The 21,455-nt window shown below is 35.2% G+C and overlaps 1 protein-coding gene across 1 annotated transcript in view; it reads left to right on the top strand.

Moving 5' to 3' along the window:
• The first annotated feature begins 14,437 nt into the window (after nucleotides 1–14,437).
• Nucleotides 14,438–21,455, top strand: part of LOC150108608 (uncharacterized) — a 49,256-nt gene continuing 42,238 nt past the window's right edge. Inside the window, exon 1 of the mRNA XM_090416069.1 lies at nucleotides 14,438–14,523. Coding sequence (XP_090272195.1) covers nucleotides 14,511–14,523 — 13 coding nt within the window. The 5' untranslated portion in view covers nucleotides 14,438–14,510. The remainder of the gene's footprint in view (nucleotides 14,524–21,455) is intronic.

Below are 21,455 nucleotides of genomic sequence, written 5' to 3'. Positions count from 1 at the left end.
CATTTATTGTTCATGAATTAAGAAAGAATTCCCTATCGCACTGTTAAATTGTCTAATTTAAAGAGATAGAATTTAGAGTATATAAATGTGAGTAATCGCAAAAAGAAGTGAGGCATGAGCACAGTTAATTTCCCTTGGAGAAAATGTTGAACTATTGAAATTTCTTTAATGAATTGTAGGTGTACTTAAGATTGGATTACACATGTAAGATAGGATGAGACCAATGTGAGTCTATGCATTCATTTATTGTTTGTGAATAAAGAAAGAATTCTCTATCGAACTGCTAAATTGTCTCGTTTAAGGATATAGTATTTAGAGTGTTAATATTTCTCATAAATGTGTGTAATCGCAAATGAGTGAAGCATGAACGTAGTTAATTCCCCTTGGAGAAAAGATTGAGCTATTGAAATTTCTTAATTGATTACATGCGTACTTATGATTGAATTTTGTGATAGAGAATGTTCCTGCTATCGTATCATTGGAATGTTTGAAACTCAATGAGGTGGATTGTATGAATATAATTGCCTAGATTATGATTAGGTGTTTGAAAGGAATGAGATTCTGAGAGATATATTTGTATACATGTATGTTGTATTTTGATTGATGCTAAATTAGAAATGTCAAGCGCAACTAACGATTTCATATTATAGGTATACTTCCTGATATTTGTATTATAAAGTATGCTTGTTGAAGGTCCAGCTAAGTAAGTGCGAAAGAATTTAATAGAAACCAATTTGAGTGATTGAGAAAGACTAAGAATTATCTTTCATAAGTGAATCTTCTGATTTCAAGTGATATGTATAATTATTTGATCAGAAATTAAACTTGTTGTTGTTGTTGATAAAAATAGTTGTTCGATTCAATCTTTTTTTTGCAATGCACTGATCCAAATAACATTGGAACCTGATATCGGAACGCCAATGATTAGTAGTGATTTATGAGTAAATTTTGCCATGACTGCAAACCTTGGCTAAAATAGGATATAAGTGATTAATTGATCTACTAGGGTATAAAAAAAAACTTTCTTTTGCCTATAGGGGAATTTCAGAGGCGCAGTCTTAAATCAAATAAATATCTGGAGATCCCACGCAAGAAAAAATTTTACTTGAGGTAGAACAATAAAGAAGGGAAATAATAGAAAACGAATATTAAATTAAAGAAACATATATAAGCTAAGATATAAGATATACAGAGAACAGATTGTCCAACAAATATTACATTTCTTCAATACCTTCGAAATGAAACTTATATGAATAAGCATATATTTACTAATATTCATTAATCGCCGAAATACGCAAGAAGCAAAATTTGTGAACCAACACCAAATGTGTGATTTTTTCCATTAAAATATAAAAAAAGAACAAAAAAGAAATAATAAAAATTAAATACGTTTCTTTTAAGATTAAATATATATATATGTATAATTTAAAAAAATCAGCTAACGCCTTTTTATTCCCGTATATAGGGCGAGGCCGTTTAGCCATATCTAACTTTTTGGAGACTGAGTGGGCAGTTCAATCTCCACTGGTACCAATCAGAGATAGCTGGCCCAAGGCTATCACTAATTAAGCGGCACGCAGTGAAGAAAGATGGCTCAACAAGCGCCGCCATCTCTTGGTCCCTAACTCTAACACTCGCATTTAATGTCTGAAATAATGTGGATTCTACGGTCGATTTTCTTGAGTTTACGGGACGAAAAACCCGCGTTTCCGGGAAGAAAAGCCCGCTTGCCCGTGCCAGAGGTAGACTAACTCGGGAACCGGTCGAAAAAAGGCTTAGAAAATTTCTTCTAGTCGCCGACTATTTTCGAAACCAAGAAGTCTTCCTTCGTGCGGACAAGCGCTGTGGTGTTCAAACGCCACATCCACTGAGCTACACAGACTCTAAAAAAAATAAATAAAATAAATAAATAAATAAATAAAAAATATATATATATATATATATAGTCTTAAAATTTAAATTTGTTTTCATTATTTCACGTCCCCCTCAACAAAACTTACGCCCCCAAGGGGGTTGCGGTCCACAGTTTGGGAAGCGCTGTGGTAGATTATAACTAAGGTGAATGTTTATGTGAGAAGAGTCTATGATAATTTCTTTGGATTAAACTATGTGGCGTTCTACTTCATCGTGGCTATATAAATGTTTGATGTTGTATTCCTGTCTATTTCGTGTTAGCGGCCTTCATTATTTGTGTTCACTGAGAACAGGACATGGCTTGAGAGGTCGCTTGCTCTGGTTCTACTATAAGCGATGTCTCTCTGATGTTCTTCGATACGCAGGAGAATGGACTTCTCAGTTTGGCCATAATAAGGCTTCCCACAGTCACATATGATTTTATACACACCTGGAAACTGAAGATGAGCCTGTTTTGATTAGCTTAGAATTGATCTGAGTTTAGGAAGAGTGGAAAAGCACGTTTTTATATTAAATTTTTTCAAAATTCTTCTTAGTTTCTGGGAGAGCAAGCTTATGTAAAGTAAAGAGATATACACCTTGGGGTTGTCCTGTGTCTCCGTGTTGTTTTAAGGACGGCAGTATAGTTGTTTGTTGATAGTTAATGAAGATTAGCCATTATTTATGAAGGTTCTTTTGAGATGTTGTAGTTCATTTTTCAGGTCCTCCTCATCTGACAATACAGACCTGGCACGATGAGCCAGAGTGGAGATGATACCTAACTTCTGTGCTGGATAGTGGAGCGAGGAGGCATGCAGGTATCTATCCGTGTGCGTTTATTTTCTGAAGATCGAAATTTTTAAGGAGTCAGATATTTTAGTACGTTTCTTCAATTTCGATGGTCTTGGTGGAAGTTGTTTAAGTGATTTAAAAAAATGTGAAGATTATCTATTCCGTATTCCCAAATAAGGAATATGTCATCCACATAACGGAGCCAGATTTTAGGTTTAAGTGTAGCAGTAGAGATGGCCTTTTCTTCGAAATCCTCGAAAAAAATGTTGGCTGGTAATGGAGTCAGGGACTGCCCATTGCTAATCGCTTATTTAGTTTATAAAGTTTTCCTTCAAGCTTAAAGTAGCCCGAATTAACACAATGTAACAGCAGAGCAAGCATCTTTTTTGAGATCTTGTTACTTAAAATATTGAGAACCTCTTGAGTTGGAACATTTGTAAAGAGTTCCACAATATCAAAGCTCGCCATAATGTCTGAATTCTTGAGCTTTATATTTTTAATTTTAGAGACGAAGTCCTTTGAATTTTTAATGTAAGAAGGAGATTTCCCTGCTAAATCTTTTAAGGAGGATGCTAGATATTTTAATAACTTATATGTGAGTCAATACTATCAACAATTGGCCTTAGTAGACAATTTTCTTTATGTACCTTTGGAAGGTTGTATTATCTGGGTATGAGTGGATGAGACAACGAAGGGAAAGGCGTATGTTTCTTGGAAGTTCCATGGTCTTTTTTTAGAAGGTTGTTGGTTCTATTATGTATCCCTCTCGTTGGGGCTCTCTCTAGCTTCGAGTATGTGTCTGACTCTAATAACGCTAAGATTTTGCTTGGAGTTTTGTTAGCTTGGAGGATGATAACATCTTTGTTCTTCGTAAGTTTTTTAATGGCTAGTCTTTCACCAGGAGAAATGTTGTCAACTGGAGGTTTTGCGTTGTTGATCGCCAATATGGCTTCCATGCGAAGTAAATTCGCCTCTGCGGTAGGAAGAAGTGAAGTAGCTTTCTCTATCTTAGTGAGAAATAAATCTCTATGGATTGTTTTAGGTGAAAGGATAAAATTGAGACCTTTTGAGAGAACATGTTCTTCTTCAGGACTAAGAATATACGACCATTGGTTTATCACTAATTTTTTGAGGCCTTCATGATGATTGTTATGGGCGGATCGTTCTTGTGCTGATTAGAGCGAATTAAATTTCCTAATTAACTTATATTTATTAATGTTCTGAGATCTTGAGGTCCGATGTATGCTTATCTCTTGAATGTAGTCCCATGACACTTAGTCTAAGGATGCTGCTAATTGGTTTTCTAAAGATGCTTTTTTCGTAAAGAGAAAAGCTAAATTGCGTTTGGTATCACTAATTCTTTCTGATAAAAGTTCTAATTTTGCTTTTTTGTAAATTCTATATCCCTTTCTGTTGTTATAACTATCCTCAGTTCATAGTCTGTTTTTGCAGTGGTACAATGTTTCTTTACGGTGTTTTTTTTACGGTGTTTGCTTTTAATGTTCTCATGCCTGAAGAAGTCAGCATTCCGACGAAACATGTTGTGTGCTTAATGAAATTAATTTGTTTTCGGAATTCAGTCAGTAAATAATATGAACACACACACACACACACACACACACACACACACACACACACACACACACACACACACACATACATATATATATATATATATATATATATATATATATATATATATATATATATATACAGGGTGTTCGGGATAAATTTGACAGTTTCGTAAGGAAAAAGAAAATCTTCTTTGTATCTATTAAATTTAATGAATTGACAAAAAAACATTACAGGCAGAGTTAATTACAATACTATCAACAAGATTTACTCAAAATAACCACCATTAGCATCGATCACAGCTTCAATTCTGCTTCGGAACCTCGAACAAGCTGATGCTACAGTCTCCCTGGGAAGGGCCGCAAAAACTGTTTTAATTTTATCCATTAACTGGGCTTTTGTATTACTGGAAGTGCGATTGGTGTCTTTTTCAACTACGCCCCATACAAAATAATCCATGGGGTTAAGGTCTGGGGAGTTTGGAGGCCAAACATTTGGACTGGTGAAGTCGTAGAAATTTTCAGACAACCATTTTTTACTTTTCCCAGAGGTGTGGCAAGGGGCCGAATCCTGCTGCCATACATACGGCCTACCATTGGCTACCCTTGTTATCCAGGGCTTGACTACAGTTAGCAACTCCACGAACAAAGCCCGAATTCCAATGCCAGGGTTCTTCAACACCTGTTCCTGCAGATTTGCGAGGAATTCTGCTGTACGAACGCAATCAGATCGTCTGCTAGGGATCTTTCTTCTTGCTACATCCTCGTAGTCACCATTGCAAGTCTCTACTTCATGCCTGATTGTTTTTACTGTATTCAGGGAGCATTGGGCAGCAGTCGTAATATCCTTATTTTGATGGCGGGCACGAATCATCATGATACAAGTTATTCTCTTCCATGATTCAGGTGGGTTCCAGCTATCCATCCTTTCTGACATCTTGTATATGAATGAAAAAGGGTCCAAACTTTTAAATGAAGAGAAGTGTGTGTTAATACATGTAACTTACGGAAAAATATAATTAATTATAAATATGTCAAATTTATCCCGAACACCCTGTATATATATATATATATATATATATATACACTCCATTAATTAACTGACCCCATTAGTATTAATATTTGTACGCACAATTCTATGTAAATTATTTTAATATAAGTCGGTTCATAATGAGCTTAGAGGTTTGTGTTTAAATTTTACGCTAGAATTAATTTTATGGGACATTTAAATTGTACATGTTTTTGGTCATAAAGTGTTACAAAATAAAGACATATTGTTACATAGACCATATATTTATAACGTATACTTATGTTCTTACAAATTGTCTACCGGTTTCGCTAGTAACTGACTAGCTTTATCAAGGCTTGCATAGTACAAAAAAGGTAAATGCAAAAAAGGTTTAAAAATACAAAGAACCGTTAGTATCTGTTAGGTAGCTATGGTGACACGTTCGCGTGACATAACTACTCAGCATCATGAACACGCGTTACATGTAAACGCGTAATGTGATTATTCGCGTACTGTAGCTCTGTTGAACTGAGGGAGTTAATTCGATTTTTCCAGGTATCGTTCAGAATGGCTCCTTGATTTCTGTTTAGGTTACTTCCCGTACGTAGTCTAACTGCCGCTTCTTTAAATACTCCATGTCTGTAATCCTCGTCTACGTAGGGCATGGAGCTGTTATTCCAGCCTATAGTGTGGTTCGAAGTTGAAAAGTGATGTGCCAATCACTTTTCAACTTCGTTCTGTTGTGATTAACCTCGCTCTGTTGTGATCGTTCTGTTGTGATTAACATCGCCTACATGTTCTTTCTGTCTTATTTCCAGGTTTCTCGAAGTCTGTCCAATGTAGGAAAGACCGCACGTGCATGGAATATTATACATATCTGGATATTTATAAAATGGCACACTGTCTTTAGGAGATCTTAGGACCTGTCTTATGCTATTTGTTGGTTTAAATACAACCCTGATGTTATGTGTCTTTAACAATCTTGCAATTTTTGTGGAAGTTGAACCTATAAAGGGGATGACTGCTGTTGAAATTTGCTGGGCGACTGTTCTTTCTTGTTGGTTATCTTTGTATAGAAATTTGTTGATGATGTATCTAGGATAACCATTTTGTGATAGAGTTGTAGCTATTTGAGATAGTTCTGTTTGAACTTCTTCCTCGTCAGAGATAAATTATCTAGCTCGATTTCTTAGCATGTGGGTGATGCTGTGTTTTTGTGACCTATGATGGTTAGAAGAGTAATGTAGATAACTTCCAGTATCCGTTGGGTTTTTTCATATTACGCGTTTACATGTAACGCGTGTTCATGATGCTGAGTAGTTATGTCACGCGAACGTGTCACCATAGCTACCTAACAGATACTAACGGTTCTTTGTATTTTTAAACCTTTTTTGCATTTACCTTTTTTGTACTATGCAATCCTTGATAAAGCTAGTCAATTACTAGCGAAACCGGTAGGCAATTTGTAAGAACATAAGTACGTTATAAATATATGGTCTATGTAACAATAAGTCTTTATTTTATGGGACATTCTGAGGTTTGCATCGGGATATCAAAATTCCTAGAGTCAACCCTGTTTCATTACACACTAATATAAACGCAAGATGTGATGTGATAATTACATGTTATAATTACATTTATTATACTAAATGTTTACTATTTTCCCCCTTCATAGTGGTCAAAATATGTTGAATACATAACACAAAATTTAAATTATTTTTTGAAGAGTCCTTTCTTTCATGCTTATACGGTGATCAGGATATGTAGCGGTTTCTTAGGAAATAAAAATCAAATCTTTCTTATGAATGAGAAAATGAAGAAAAAACATAATTCCATTCCTTCGTTATGATACTTCAAAAGACCCTACAAATTTGGGTCACATAACATAGTCTCTGTGATTTCTGAAATGAGAGTGGTAAGCAGAGCCGTTAAACCACTATCACCTAAAGAAATGCCTAGAAGCAGCGAAGTTGAAGGATGGCAAAACACCCTCAAAATTGTATACCAGCTATATCACTAGCGCCTTTATTGCCTATAGAGAACAGGCGAGACCATTTTAGCCTTAACTTTTGGAGGCTGAGGATGGCAGCTCAAGTTCCACCGGTAGCCAATCAGAAATAGCTTGGCCAAGACTATTGCTAATTATAAAAACACAGTTTTTGTTTTTAATTTCACATATTTTCTTGGATTTGCAGGCAATAAATACTGTTCCTAGGATGGCTTATACTCTAACGGTCCTGATCTCACGGTCCGAACTGAAAATTAAAGGAATCATATAGCACTTTTTTGGAAGTTAGTAGACTTCTTCTGGCCAGTTGACTTTATATATATATATATATATATATATGTTAAAGATACAAGCTACTTTATCTTTAACATATATTATATCCAAGGTAAAAAACTTTCTATATATATATATATATATATATATATGACAGAATGATCATTGACTCGGTTAACATACATAGTTTTATGAAAAATATTGAATGACTAGAACCGAGATTTAATTAAAAAGGTTTTAATATAAACACACTACTAGTTTCGGCCTGTAACAGCCTTCTTCAGGTGACATTATAAAAGAAAAAACACTAAACATTGAGGGTTAAAAGACTATGAACATCATAGACAGTCTTTATACATAATTAGCATTAAAACGTTGTAGTTGTATTTGAAGCTGTTCTTTCATTTGTTGCATTGTTGGGAGAGTGCGTGCTTGCTGCATCACGTGAACGCCAGTACATGATTACAGCTGAATGACTATCCGGGAGGTTGTAGCTTAAGTTGTTATTTAGATGAACAGGATTGAAGATGATTTCTCTCGATTCCACAATTTTTCTCTCTATTTCGTCACTGCAACGGAAGATGTTTGTAGATTTTTCCCAGCAGACTTTGTGACTTTGGTTATTATCATTAGGATTAGCCGAGAAGAGGATATGACTTCATAATGCACTTGCTCGCTGTCTCTTGTAAGTAATGTCTCTCATGTGTTCTTCCATACGCATTTCGACAGATTTGTCTGTCTGCCCGAAATAAGGAATATCGCAGTCACATAATATTTTATATACGCCAGGGTATTTGAGTTGATGATGACAAGGTTTTGGGTGGCTAATTAAGGAACGGATCTTTGGAAGTGGAGTGAACAAGGTTCTGATATTGTATTTTTTTAGAACTTTTGCTAATTTATGTGAAACAGTACTTATGTAAGGAATAGATATATTGCTTTTGAATCTATTTGTTTCTTCTGAGTGATGTCTGGGAGGATTAAGAAGGAATTTGTTAATGATTTTCTTGGAATATCCATTAAATTCGAAAGAAGTTTTCAGATGGTTTATTTCTGTAAGCAGTTCATTTGGATCATCAAGAAGAGAACGGGCTCTATGTCCCAAGGTGGCAATTATTCCAAGCTTATGAGGAGGGAAATGATGAGATTGACTGTGCAGATATCTGTTGGTATGTGTGGGTTTTCTATATATCGATATTTTTAGTTTACCAGCAGAAGAGCGAGTCAGTTTGACATCAAGAAAAGGCAAGGAATTATCCGTTTCAAGCTCAGCAGTAAACTTAATACTTTGATGTCGGCTATTGAGATGTTCGAGGAAAACCATAAGGGATTCATGTCCATGGCTCCAAACAATGAAGACATCATCCACATAACGTTTCCAAACTTTAGGTGTTAAAATAAACACCTAAAGTTTGGTGTTTATGTCCACCTTGGGACATAGAGCCCGTTTTCTTCTTGATGATCCAAATGAACTGCTTACAGAAATAAACCATCTGAAAACTTCTTTCGAAGTTAATGGATATTCCAAGAAAATCATTAACAAATTCCTTCTTAATCCTCCCAGACATCACTCAGAAGAAACAAATAGATTCAAAAGCAATATATCTATTCCTTACATAAGTACTGTTTCACATAAATTAGCAAAAGTTCTAAAAAAATACAATATCAGAACCTTGTTCACTCCACTTCCAAAGATCCGTTCCTTAATTAGCCACCCAAAACCTTGTCATCATCAACTCAAATACCCTGGCGTATATAAAATATTATGTGACTGCGATATTCCTTATTTCGGGCAGACAGACAAATCTGTCGAAATGCGTATGGAAGAACACATGAGAGACATTACTTACAAGAGACAGCGAGCAAGTGCATTATGAAGTCATATCCTCTTCTCGGCTAATCCTAATGATAATAACCAAAGTCACAAAGTCTGCTGGGAAAAATCTACAAACATCTTCCGTTGCAGTGACGAAATAGAGAGAAAAATTGTGGAATCGAGAGAACTCATCTTCAATCCTGTTCATCTAAATAACAACTTAAGCTACAACCTCCCGGATAGTCATTCAGCTGTAATCATGTACTGGCGTTCACGTGATGCAGCAAGCACGCACTCTCCCAACAATGCAACAAATGAAAGAACAGCTTCAAATACAACTACAACGTTTTAATGCTAATTATGTATAAAGACTGTCTATGATGTTCATAGTCTTTTAACCCTCAATGTTTAGTGTTTTTTCTTTTATAATGTCACCTGAAGAAGGCTGTTACAGGCCGAAACTAGTAGTGTGTTTATATTAAAACCTTTTTAATTAAATCTCGGTTCTAGTCATTCAATATTTTTCATAAATATATATATATATATATATATATATATATATATATATATATATATATATATATATATATATATATATATATATATATATGATGAAACGTACTATTAACTCGGGGTTGGGATATGTTCATTTTTTAAATTAACTGACTTAAACCCGAGAATTATAACACAATGACATTTATTTGAAAAAAACGCAACATGTTTCGTCAAAAATGACTTCTTCAGGCGATAAGAACATAGAAAGACAATAAAAGACACTTAAATTAACATTGACACACTCTAAAGCTATACAACTATAAAGCCATAATATTCGACTGTAAATTACAGTTATGAGCTTGAACTACAGTCCGAGTTAAAGTTCTATTGTTGTACACCTGTGCGTGTGTGGAATCACGCGATCTCCAGTATCTAATAGTAGAGTTGAAAGAGTCTGCCAAATTATAGCTAAGATTATTATTCAAATGAAAAGGGTCTAAGGTGATTTCCCTTGACTCCACAATGCGGCGCTCTATTTCATCATGGCTGATGTGTAGGTTTGAAGTCAATGTCCAATCTATTTCATGTTGGCGGCCTTCGTTGTTCGTGTTTATTGAAAGCAGGACATGGCCCGACAGAGCAGTAGCTCTGGCTCTCTTATAGGCAATGTCTCTCTGATGCTCTTCGAGACGTAGTAAGATAGATTTTTCTGTCTGTCCATAGTAAGGCTTTCCGCATTCACAAGTAACCTTGTATACACCTGGGAATTGTAGAAGGTTGTGAGGTTGTTTATAGTTGTTGAAGCGTGATCTTATTTTTGGCAGAGTCGAGAAGCACGTTTTTATGTTAAACTTCTTTAGAATTCTGCTCAGCTTTTTGGATAGTGTGCTGATATATGGCAAGACGATATGACCTTTGGAGTCGTCCTGTGTCTCTACGTTGTTACGTTGGTGGCGGGATAATTGGTTGTTAATACTTTTTAGAGAGTAGCCATTGTTTTTAAAGGTCCATTTAAGATGTTGTAGTTCCTTTTTTAGTTCTTCTTCATCTGACAGTACAGATCTTGCACGATTCACTAGAGTTGATATAATACCCAACTTTTGCGCTGGATGGTGATGGGAGGACGCATGCAAATATCTGTCTGTGTGTGTTGGCTTTCTAAAAATAGAGACTTTAATTGATTCAGGCGTCTTGGTGAGTTTAACATCTAGGAAGCAGATGGAACTATTTTCTTCAATCTCCATAGTCAATTTTATATCTTGATGGCGGTTGTTTAAGTGGTCGAGGAACTTGTTAAGATTCTCAGTACCATGCTCCCATATGAGGAATATATCGTCCACATATCTAAGCCAAATTTTTGGTTTTAAAGTAAAAGAGGAGATCGCCTTTTCTTCAAAGTCTTCGAAAAAAATGTTGGCTAACACAGGAGAGAGAGGGCTTCCCATAGCTAATCCTTTGACCTGTTTGTATAGTTTACCTTCGAATTCAAAATAGCCAGAGTTTTCCCACACTATTTTCAGACATTAAATATATTGTGTCAGGATTAGGGACCACCAGATAGCGGCACTTTCTAGCCGCCTTCTTCACTTCATGCTGATTAATTAGTGATAGTCTTGGGCAAGCTATCTCTGATTGGCTACCAGTGGAGATTGCACTGCCCACTTAGTCTCCAAAAGTTAGATAGCGCTAAAAAACGGTCTCGTCTACTCCCTATACGGGAACAAAGAGGCGTTAACTGATTTTTTTAATAATAAAATATATAGGAATTAAAGATTAAAAAAATTATTATAAACATATTAAAAGCATAAATTGAAAAATATAACATGTTGTTATACTATAAATGTTGTTAAAATGTTATCTTATTCAATTGCAAACTATAAGTTACCATCCATAGTAACTATTATTAACACGTTATATAAAAAAAGGAAAATTTGTATGAAATTCATTGCTAAAAAAAAAAAAAACTAGAACATGTTTTGTAAAAATGTATGTAATTTTTAGAATTTTTAAAATTTGTAATTTCTATAATTTTATAATTAATTATTATATGTATGCAAGACATAACAAAGTGTTTAAAAATTATTATTATTATTATTATTATTATTATTATTATTATTATTATTATTATTATTATTATTATTATTATTATTATTATTATTATTATTATTATCTATTAGGTTACAATATTATTATTATTATTATTATTATTATTATTATTATTATTATTATTATTATTATCATTATCATTATCTATTAGGTTACAACATTAAATTGGACTGGAGAACAATATGTTTATATATATACTGGGTGATCCAAAAGTCACAGAAAAAGTAAAAATTCAATAATTCGAAAAGTATAGACAGTAGCACAATGCGATTTCCACAGAAATGCACAGAAAGACATGGGATTTTTTTTTAATAACGAAAAATTTTATTGCCGGAATAGTTACATTTATCACCGACAGTGGCACTGTAAAGGTCCCGGAGCTGCTACCTGTCACTATTTAAACGGTGAGGTACGTAAATTCAGATATAGTGAATACTGAAGTTAAACTTTCATCATTTAACATTTATTACTGAAGTTAAACGTTCTGCCAAGGTGAAGCATGTTATCGTTACGAGATAAAGCACTTTTAGTTAAGCTGTATTATCAGAACTATGTGCAAGTGTGGCTTTGCGCACCTATCGTTCGATGCGGGGTATTAGAAGTGGAAAGGGACCGATGTCTTGTTCCTCACTGATGAAAAGGTTTAAGGACACTGGCAGTTTGGAAGCACGTGCAAGAAGCGGGAGACCCAAAAAAACTATTGCAGTTGTGAACGAGGTCGAACACGAGACCGACACAGAAAGGGCAGCTTCCGCACATGGGGAATGCAGTGCGCGCGAAATTTCAAGACGAACTGACATTTCGTACGGGACTGTGTGGCGATCACTCAGGATCATCCTCAAGAGATATCCTTACAAAATCCAATACGTACAGGAACTGAAACCAGCCGATTATCTTTTTTAGTTCTTCAGCCTTTTTCCATTCACAGCTGGAATATCGCCCTCCCCTTAATTTTTCAGGTGTTTTTATGTAAAGCTAATGTCCACGATCTCATACCAAATATTTCTAGATCATTCCTTCATCTTGTTCTTCTGCAACCTTTCCTTCTTTTAATATTCCATTCAGTGCTTAATTTTGACCAAAAAATTTATTATCACGTTTTACAGTTCCTTATATCGATTCTTTTGGAGAGAACAAGTCTTTGGTATCCATCACCTCTCACTAGCAATTTTTATGATGGCATGATCAAAATGCATATGATACTATTGTCTTTCTGTATATATGAGATATCTCTACCAGCAATTTATCCTGCGAAATAGGAAATTTAGTAATAGAACAGAAAGTCCTATTTAACTCTGCACAGCAAAGACCTACTAGATGCTGTCGACCTTAAAATGACTCTCACCAAGTGTTTACTCTTCACTTCCTCCTTCTCCTTACTATCAGTGTGAATATGTTTGAAGACCCTACTCGAAAGAACAAATGTGGAGGTAATAATCACGATTGTTGTAGTGGATCTTAAATCTCTCTCTCTCTCTCTCTCTCTCTGATAGGACACTGGAAACGTGTCCTACCAAAGGACATATTTCCATTGTTCTATCAGAGAGAGAGAGAGAGAGAGCCCACAGCTCTCTCTCTATGCAGCTGTTTTTATGATGGTGAACCAGCAGGATCTTTCGGCGAACGTTATGACTAGACTCTGAATCGGTTCGACTGTAATGCTTGCTAATGAAGTGTGATGGTGTGGGAATGTTTCTCATTATATGTGTGTGGGTTGCAGAGTTTAGCTTAGGAGAGGGGATATGAGAGAATCTTATAAGTTACTAAAGGGATTCTATAAGATTGACACAAAAGAAAATTTTCAAATACATGAGGAATAGAGATTGAACAAGAGGACACACCTGGAAGTTGTCTGAGAATGTGCAGACTAGCTTCTTTAGTTGGAGAGTGGAATGAATTGCCAGAGGTAGTGCTCTGTGCCACAACGGTGAATACGTTTAAGTGGTATGATAAGTACTGGGTGAATAATGGGTATTATGAGTTTCCCGCGACGAGTCTTTTGACTCCATGGAGATATCTGTATAAATAATAATAATAATAATAATAATAATAATTGGTGTAGTACTTTTTTATTAATACTACCGTCTCTCAACTTTCTAGGTAAGGCTGCACACCCTGCATTTATGGACTTTTATGGTGAAGAGCCATGTCTGTTTCAGCAAGGCAATGTTCTCTGACACGTACAGAGAACATTGCCTTGCTGGAACCTGCACGCTTGACTTGAAAATAAAACTTTTAAGGATAAGGATGGGCTGGCCAGTTAGAATCCGGAATCGAATGTTCCATTTAATTTATGGGAAAAAGTGAACGACTGTGAAAAATCTTTCCCGAAAGCCAACATGATACTATCTGATATTAAAACTTTCGTTTCATAGAACTAATATTCGTTACTTTAATTTTATAGTAAATAATTAGTTGTTTTTTATTTTAATTTGAATATGTATCGAAATCTCCCTGCAAGATGCATTCTTAAGTGCAAAATGTTTTACATGTTAATTATGTGCACTCTGTTTACAAAATTAGACGCTAGGTGGGCTGAATCTAAACATGGCTGGACAAGGTAATGTTTGGAACATGCAATTGCTGCATTATATTTAATATGACGATACGGATCATTATGGTTTAGCTGTTTTAGAACTTTACTTTGTTGAAAGAATTTGAAAATTCTGCATAGCTATACACCCACACGACATGTATATGTTGGAGCATAAAATTCTCCTAAGTCTTTAATCTGATACTTAAAACTCTTTCGATGCATATTTTAATTGTGATACGTTTAAGTGAATCAGTTTTTCAGTTTTCCAAGTTATTAATGAATCCCCGAGGGCCTAAATTCCCTTTCCCTTCCTCTACTTTTTATCAGAAGATATCACAATAATATGTACGCATATAGCGATTTGCGTTAAAAAAACAAAAAAAAAACTTTGTATCTCTTGTTTTCATCGATTAAACCGAAATTAAGCAGTAATAGTTACAAGGAAAATTCTGCTTATGGTAAGTTTTTCTACTTTTATTAGCTAGCCTGGATTTCTCAGATGGCTGCCCTATTTTCCAAATTGCAGACAATAAAATTAGTTTCTCCAGGGATTATCTAACCATTAGCTCATCCATCATACCAATTTGCATTGGTTTTGTAACCTTTTATAGGTGTGATCATCATATATATATATATATATATATACACATATATATCCTTCATTTTTCCCTCATGGTGTCAAGGGTTTTCTATTCATAACCACAACTGTACACAAGGATAAGGTGGTTAGCCCTATGCCTCCTGGTGTATCCTCTGTCTGTAGAAGTGTTGAGTTCTCAAGGCCGGTTTTCTTGCTTGCAGAATGAAAAATCCCAGATAAACTGGGGAGAAAAACCTGCAGTCCACACCCAAGACAGGCTAACTTGGCTATGTCTGAAAAAGATCCTAAGTTCCTCACATCAGTGACAGGAATCGAACCCAGGACACTCCTTTCCCAAGCATGTGGTTGCGAAGTGCATACTAACTCGGCTAACTGCGCAGTTTATATATATATATATACAATCCTAATATGTCATTTTCCAGAGAGAGTGCAGTGGCTGAAAGAGTTTAGCCACTGCATTGACAAAATCACTAGGTAGCCAGTTTTAAATTTTGCTGAGATTGGCTTCATGCTAAAGATAACAGCCTATATGAGTGGCATTTCTGAAGAAAGCTTACTTTTATTTGCAACATAGCCAGAATGACCTGAACAGTTGGCTCTACTAAAAAATAAAATTCATTCTCAAAAGAAGCTGCTAATTTATGTTGCCTGATGTTTTTAGAAAGTCCACTAGTACATATCAGTATCCTCATTCTGGCCCTTCCTTCTGAAAAAAAAAAAAAAAAGACATTCTTTACAAGCAACTGATTCCTAATGATTAAGAAGGGAAAAAAAAGTTCAGATTGTCGTATACAGAGAACTTTATACATATGTGCTATTACTCTCGAATGTACGAACTTCATTTTTTTTTTTTTTAACCACTCTTTGATGGAGCTTCACAACGTATACTTTTGTGCTACAAAATGTCAGTCTTCTGTGAACCACTTTTGACACTTAAAAGCTTTTCATATTGCTTTTAAGTGCTGAGAGAAGTTATGAAATCCAGGAAGGTAAACACTGTAGTGATGTTGCTTACAAATTAATGAGTCAGGCTTTAATGCTCATGTCTTCACAGAATGGCTTCAAATGAAATGAATGAAATTTAAGCTTATCTCAAAAATAACTTCCTGTCTTGTCTCTTCAAGGAATCTAGTGCAGTTGTTCCTGTGACTTACATAGCAGTCAGTAAACAGATCACAGCCCTGCTTATTTGGAGGCCCTTGAAATGGTTTGAAAAAAGTTCCATGTTTGATCTCTCAGAGCAGTTTTTGGGCTATGTAAAAATAAGCCAAAAATAATAAAATTAATAAAAATAGGAAAAAAAGTGCTCAGCCCTCCCAGTATGAATGTACTACATAGGCTTGCAAAAACCTTTCCTGTGTTAGAGCCACATAAAAAAAAAAAAAAAAAAAATCTGATCTGATTTGTAGCCAGATGATTGTCAAGGAGGCATTCTTATTTAAAATGAGAATATTTCCAGTTAAACACTATAATGAGCAGACCACATATGACTGAATATTAACCTTTAGTTCATAATTAAAGATTGTCACTCCTGGATGAACAAACCATTCCTTCATAGAGGTATGAAGTTTGAAAACTTCAAGACTTCACACCTTTTCTTGAGTGGTCTTTAGAAGGTTCTCAGATTATCTGATATATTCAAGTCCATCTACAGGGGAAAAAAATGTCCTGCAGAATTGAATCTTGTATAGTTTTTGGGCTATAGCAGAATGATTTTAAAGAATGCCAAGGGTAGGGAGGTAACTGAATCAGTTGATATAGTTGAGTTACTGAGTGAGCACTTTGCAAGAATATATCATCCAGGTGGTGACATTGCAGAAACGAATAAACCAGTAGATTATACGGGAATTGTGGTGAATGAAGTGGAGGTGAGTAGTCTATTGCATAACCTCAATGTCAATACATCTGTGGGATTGGATGGTATACCAGCTCATGTCGTACGAGAAGCAGCTAAAGAATTGTCAGTACCCTTGACAATTTTGTTTAATTTGAGTCTCGGGTCTGGGTTAGTCCCGAGGGGGTGGAAAGAGGGGAAAATAGTTCCACTGCATAAAGGAGGTTCCAAGACTGCTGTTGTAAATTACCGACCGATTAGCATATCAGGAATCATTGTCATGGTCTTAGAGAAATTAGTCAAGAAAAGAATACAGGATTGGATAGATGAAAATGGGATATTGTATGGGGGACAACATGGTTTTGTGAAGGGTAGATCATGCCTCAGTAACTTGCTCACATTTTATAACACAGTGACGGCTGAACTGGATAGGGGTAATGGGTTTACAGTGATACTACTGGACCTTGCCAAGGCCTTTGACAGGATACCACATGGAACCCTAATCAGTAAACTGGAGCAGATGGGGATAGATATAGGGTTGGTGAGATGGATAGGAGGGTGGTTGAAGGAGAGATACCAGAGAGTGGTTTATTCAGGAGTTGGGTCTAAAAGACTGCTTGTGACTAGTGGTATGCCTCAGGGCTCTGTTCTTGGACCACTGCTTTTCAATTTGTTCATCAATGATATAGGAAAGGATTTGAGAGGAAGTGTTCACTTGTTTGCTGATGATGCAAAGTTGGGTAGAGCAATTGTGAGTGCCCAGGATGTCAAACTTTTACAGGATGATTTGGATAGCTTGGAGGACTGGGCTAGGAAAAATGGATGTCAATTTAATGTGGCAAAGTGTAAGGTTATGCACTTTGGGGTGAAAAGAATAGCAGCAGTATATCGTATTGGTGGAACCATACTCCAGGAGATTGATGACGCCAGAGATTTGGGAGTGTTGGTGGATAGGGAATTGAAGTTTATCGGGCACATTGCAAAAGTAACTAAATCAGCTCATCAAATCACTTGGCTTCTGAAAAATACTTTAACATGCAGAGACAAACAAGTTGTTATTCCTCTGTATCGAGCCTTGATAAGACCCCATCTGAACTACTGTGCCCAGTTATGGGCACCAGGGTTTCTTCGTGATGGGGAGGAAGTGGAGAGGATCCAGAGACGAGTGACCAAGATGATAGCAGGTCTGTGGAATGAACCTTATTAGAATAGGTTGAAGATTTGTGGGTTGCAGAAATTGGTCGATAGGCGATGGGGGGGTGATATGATTGAGACATTCAAATTACTGAAGGGTTTCTATAAGATTGATCCAGAAGATATTTTTGAAAATATGACTAGTGGTGGGAGGACTAGGGGCCATGCATGGAAGCTGGGCAAGAGCATGGTTGACAAGGGTGTTAGAGCTAGGTTTTTTACTTGGAGAGTGGTGAATGAGTGGAATAAGCTTCCAGCGTCTGTTGTGGGTGCTACGACCGTGAATGAGTTCAAGGCAAGGTATGATAGATACTGTGTCAATGTCGAATAGTTGTTCTTGACATGATGTTAGGGCCTCCCTCGATGAGTCTGTCGACTCCTTGGAGTTGCCTGGAACAATAATAATAATAATAATAGGTGAGACTGACAATAAAAAAATGCATTCCATATTTGCACTTTAAGATTTAGTGAACAAGGGTTTGTTTCAATTTAGGACAATGCATTTCTATCAATGGAAATTGGTTCCCTTATCCATAATATGGTACAAGTAATTGAATAATAATTCAATTTCAATAATGGATAATTTCAAAAAAAATTATTGTGTTCAATTATCCATTATTGAAATTGAATTATTATTCAATTGAAAAATTATTAATAATTACCATATTATGGATAAGGGAACAAATTTCCATTTGTAGAAATGTACCGTTCTAAATTGAAACAAACCCTTGTTCACTAAATCTTAAAGTGTAGATATTTGTTGCTTAACTCAAAAATGGAATGTATTTTTTTATTGTCAGTCTCACCTATACAAGATTCAATTCTGCAGGACATTTTTTTCCCCCTGTAGATGGACTTACATATATCAGATAATCTGCGAATCTTCTAAAGACTACTCAAGCAAAGGTGTGAAGTCTTGAAGTTTTCAAACTTCATACCTTTACTGATCACTTAAGTGAACAAAGTATCAGGAATGGTTTGTTCATCCAGGAGTGACAATCTCTAATTATGAACTAAAGGTTAATACTCAGTCATTTGTGGTCTATCCATTATAGTGTTTAACTTACTTTATCTTAGCAGACATGAGATATGAAAAGCAATGTGTCAGCTCAGAGCAACAGTGATGCTCACATCAGGCCTCAGATAAGTAAGGTGTTCTCACACAAAATGATGAAATTCATCTGCCACCTAAAGTTGTTTGCAAACATCCATGTCCATAGTGGGATTGAGAACAGATATGGCATCCTCTTGACTAAGGAACAATTTCTTAGATTCTGTCTTACATTCATATGTCCTTTGTCTACTTTCTCCCGATAACTCTAATTCTGCTTTTTGTAGCATATGATATTTTTTCATTAGTGTGTTAATAGCCCTCACCAATTTGTTACCTCTCTTTCCTCTTATATGCCAAACTCTAAAATGCACATCCCTGCAATTTGTCTCGCTAATATTTCAGCGATCAGTGACAATTTTTGTAACTCTTTCTTTCCAGTTTTTTACAATTTCCTGGAAACAAATATGAATATGCTGCAGATTTGTGCATCCTAATTTGATGAAAATGCAATTAGGAATAACTAAATCTGCATATAGATCTACATCTTAGTATTAATTATTACTAAAGGGATAATTCATTCTGTATTTCTGTTTATCAGCATTCTCTGTTATTGCAATAATCTTCTATGTTATCCTCCCAATTTTTGCAGCATACCCTATAAATTTCAGTTCCTTGTAAATCATTGCAGTGAAATATTCCACTTTGGTATCTCCAGCTTTATTTTATTCCTGTACTGCTAGTCTAATTTCCTAATTCCTGCCCACTTGATTTTCTATTGAATCTTGATTATAACATTTTTAAACTTCTCATTACATCAGAGATGCACAGATATTATTATTGTTATTTTTTAGATTTGAAGTGCCTTCCCATGACGAGTCCTTGAACTCATTAGAAATGTCACTTAATAATATATGTATGTATATATATATTGTGTAGTACATAAATTAAATTAATATATATATATATTATGTAGTGAATAAATTTTATATACTGTGTAGTACATACACAGTATATAAAATATGGCCCATCAAAAACATGGTCCTTATCCATAATATGGTACAAGTAATTGAAATTCAATTGAAAAATTATAATTATTGATAATTTTTCAATTGAATAATAATAATTCATTTTCAAAGAAAATTGCATTTTCTTTCCTTATAGACAACTTCAGTCTGCCACTGGATCTCCAAGGTGTGTTTCTTGTTTTAAATGGTTTAATTCTTTCTTAAATATTTATATACTTGATTCTATATTTCACCTCTGAAGTTGCTGGACTTTGATTCTTTTTAAAACTTTCTTAATCACCTTTCTTTTCAATGTGATATTCAATTTTATTTTGCTCAGAACTAAATGGTGATCACTTCCTGTTACACATCTCTTTTATACCTTGTGTTCTGTACTAGCATGATGATATACATCACTATCAACACTAACATTCAGTAGACTTCCTATTTCTTTTATCTTCTCTCTGTGAGAATTTATGTACTACTTTATGTTGGAACATGGTGTTAGTAATAACTAGTCCTTGTCCTGAACAGAAATGTAACAAGTACTTACTATTATTACTAGTGTTGCTCTTTTCTCTAAATTTTCTCAAGTCATATATGTCTGGTTTCATGCTCTGTTTAGATCTCCAATACAAACCATTGTTTTTTTATGCCAGCTGCCTTCTCTAATGACTTAAAATACTTCGTATTCCTCCTTAGTAGAACTTTCTTTAGGATTAAATACAAAATTAATGACAGAAAATCTCACGTAAAAAGATTTTTTTAATAGTATAATTTTTGCCTGTGTGTCACAGGCATCTTCAGTACATGTTAAGTTCAAATTAAACAATAACTGACAATTCCAAAAAGTGCCACCTAAGTAGCTAGTGTAAGATTCACTGGTTCATCGGGCCAACTCCTTTTGTTCTTCAGATGATCTCTTACAGAAAGAACTGCAATATATTACTTCTTCCTTTCTATCTAATGGATACAAGAATATCTTCATCAAAAGAGCTTTGAGTAGTTTTAATATGCCTTCCTCTTCAAATACAGAGGAAATAACGCACATTCATATCCCTTATGTACAAGGCATTAGTGAACATATAGCAGAAGTTTTAAAACCACTGAATATTTTTGTTGCCTTTCAACCATTCAGAAAAATCTCCACCTTTTTCACTTCTCCTAAGGACAAGCTTCCACATCTTAATTATCCAGGTGTCTACCAGATTCCTTGCTCTTGTGGATTATCTTATTTCGGACAAACGGGAAGATCTGCCTCTATTTGGC

This window comes from Typopeltis vanoorti, chromosome 3, assembly GCF_054136105.1.
Source record: "Typopeltis vanoorti isolate ZY-2024b chromosome 3, IOZ_Tvanoo_1.0, whole genome shotgun sequence".
Taxonomy (NCBI): domain Eukaryota; kingdom Metazoa; phylum Arthropoda; class Arachnida; order Uropygi; family Thelyphonidae; genus Typopeltis; species Typopeltis vanoorti.
This window is presented reverse-complemented; position numbering and strand designations above follow the sequence as displayed.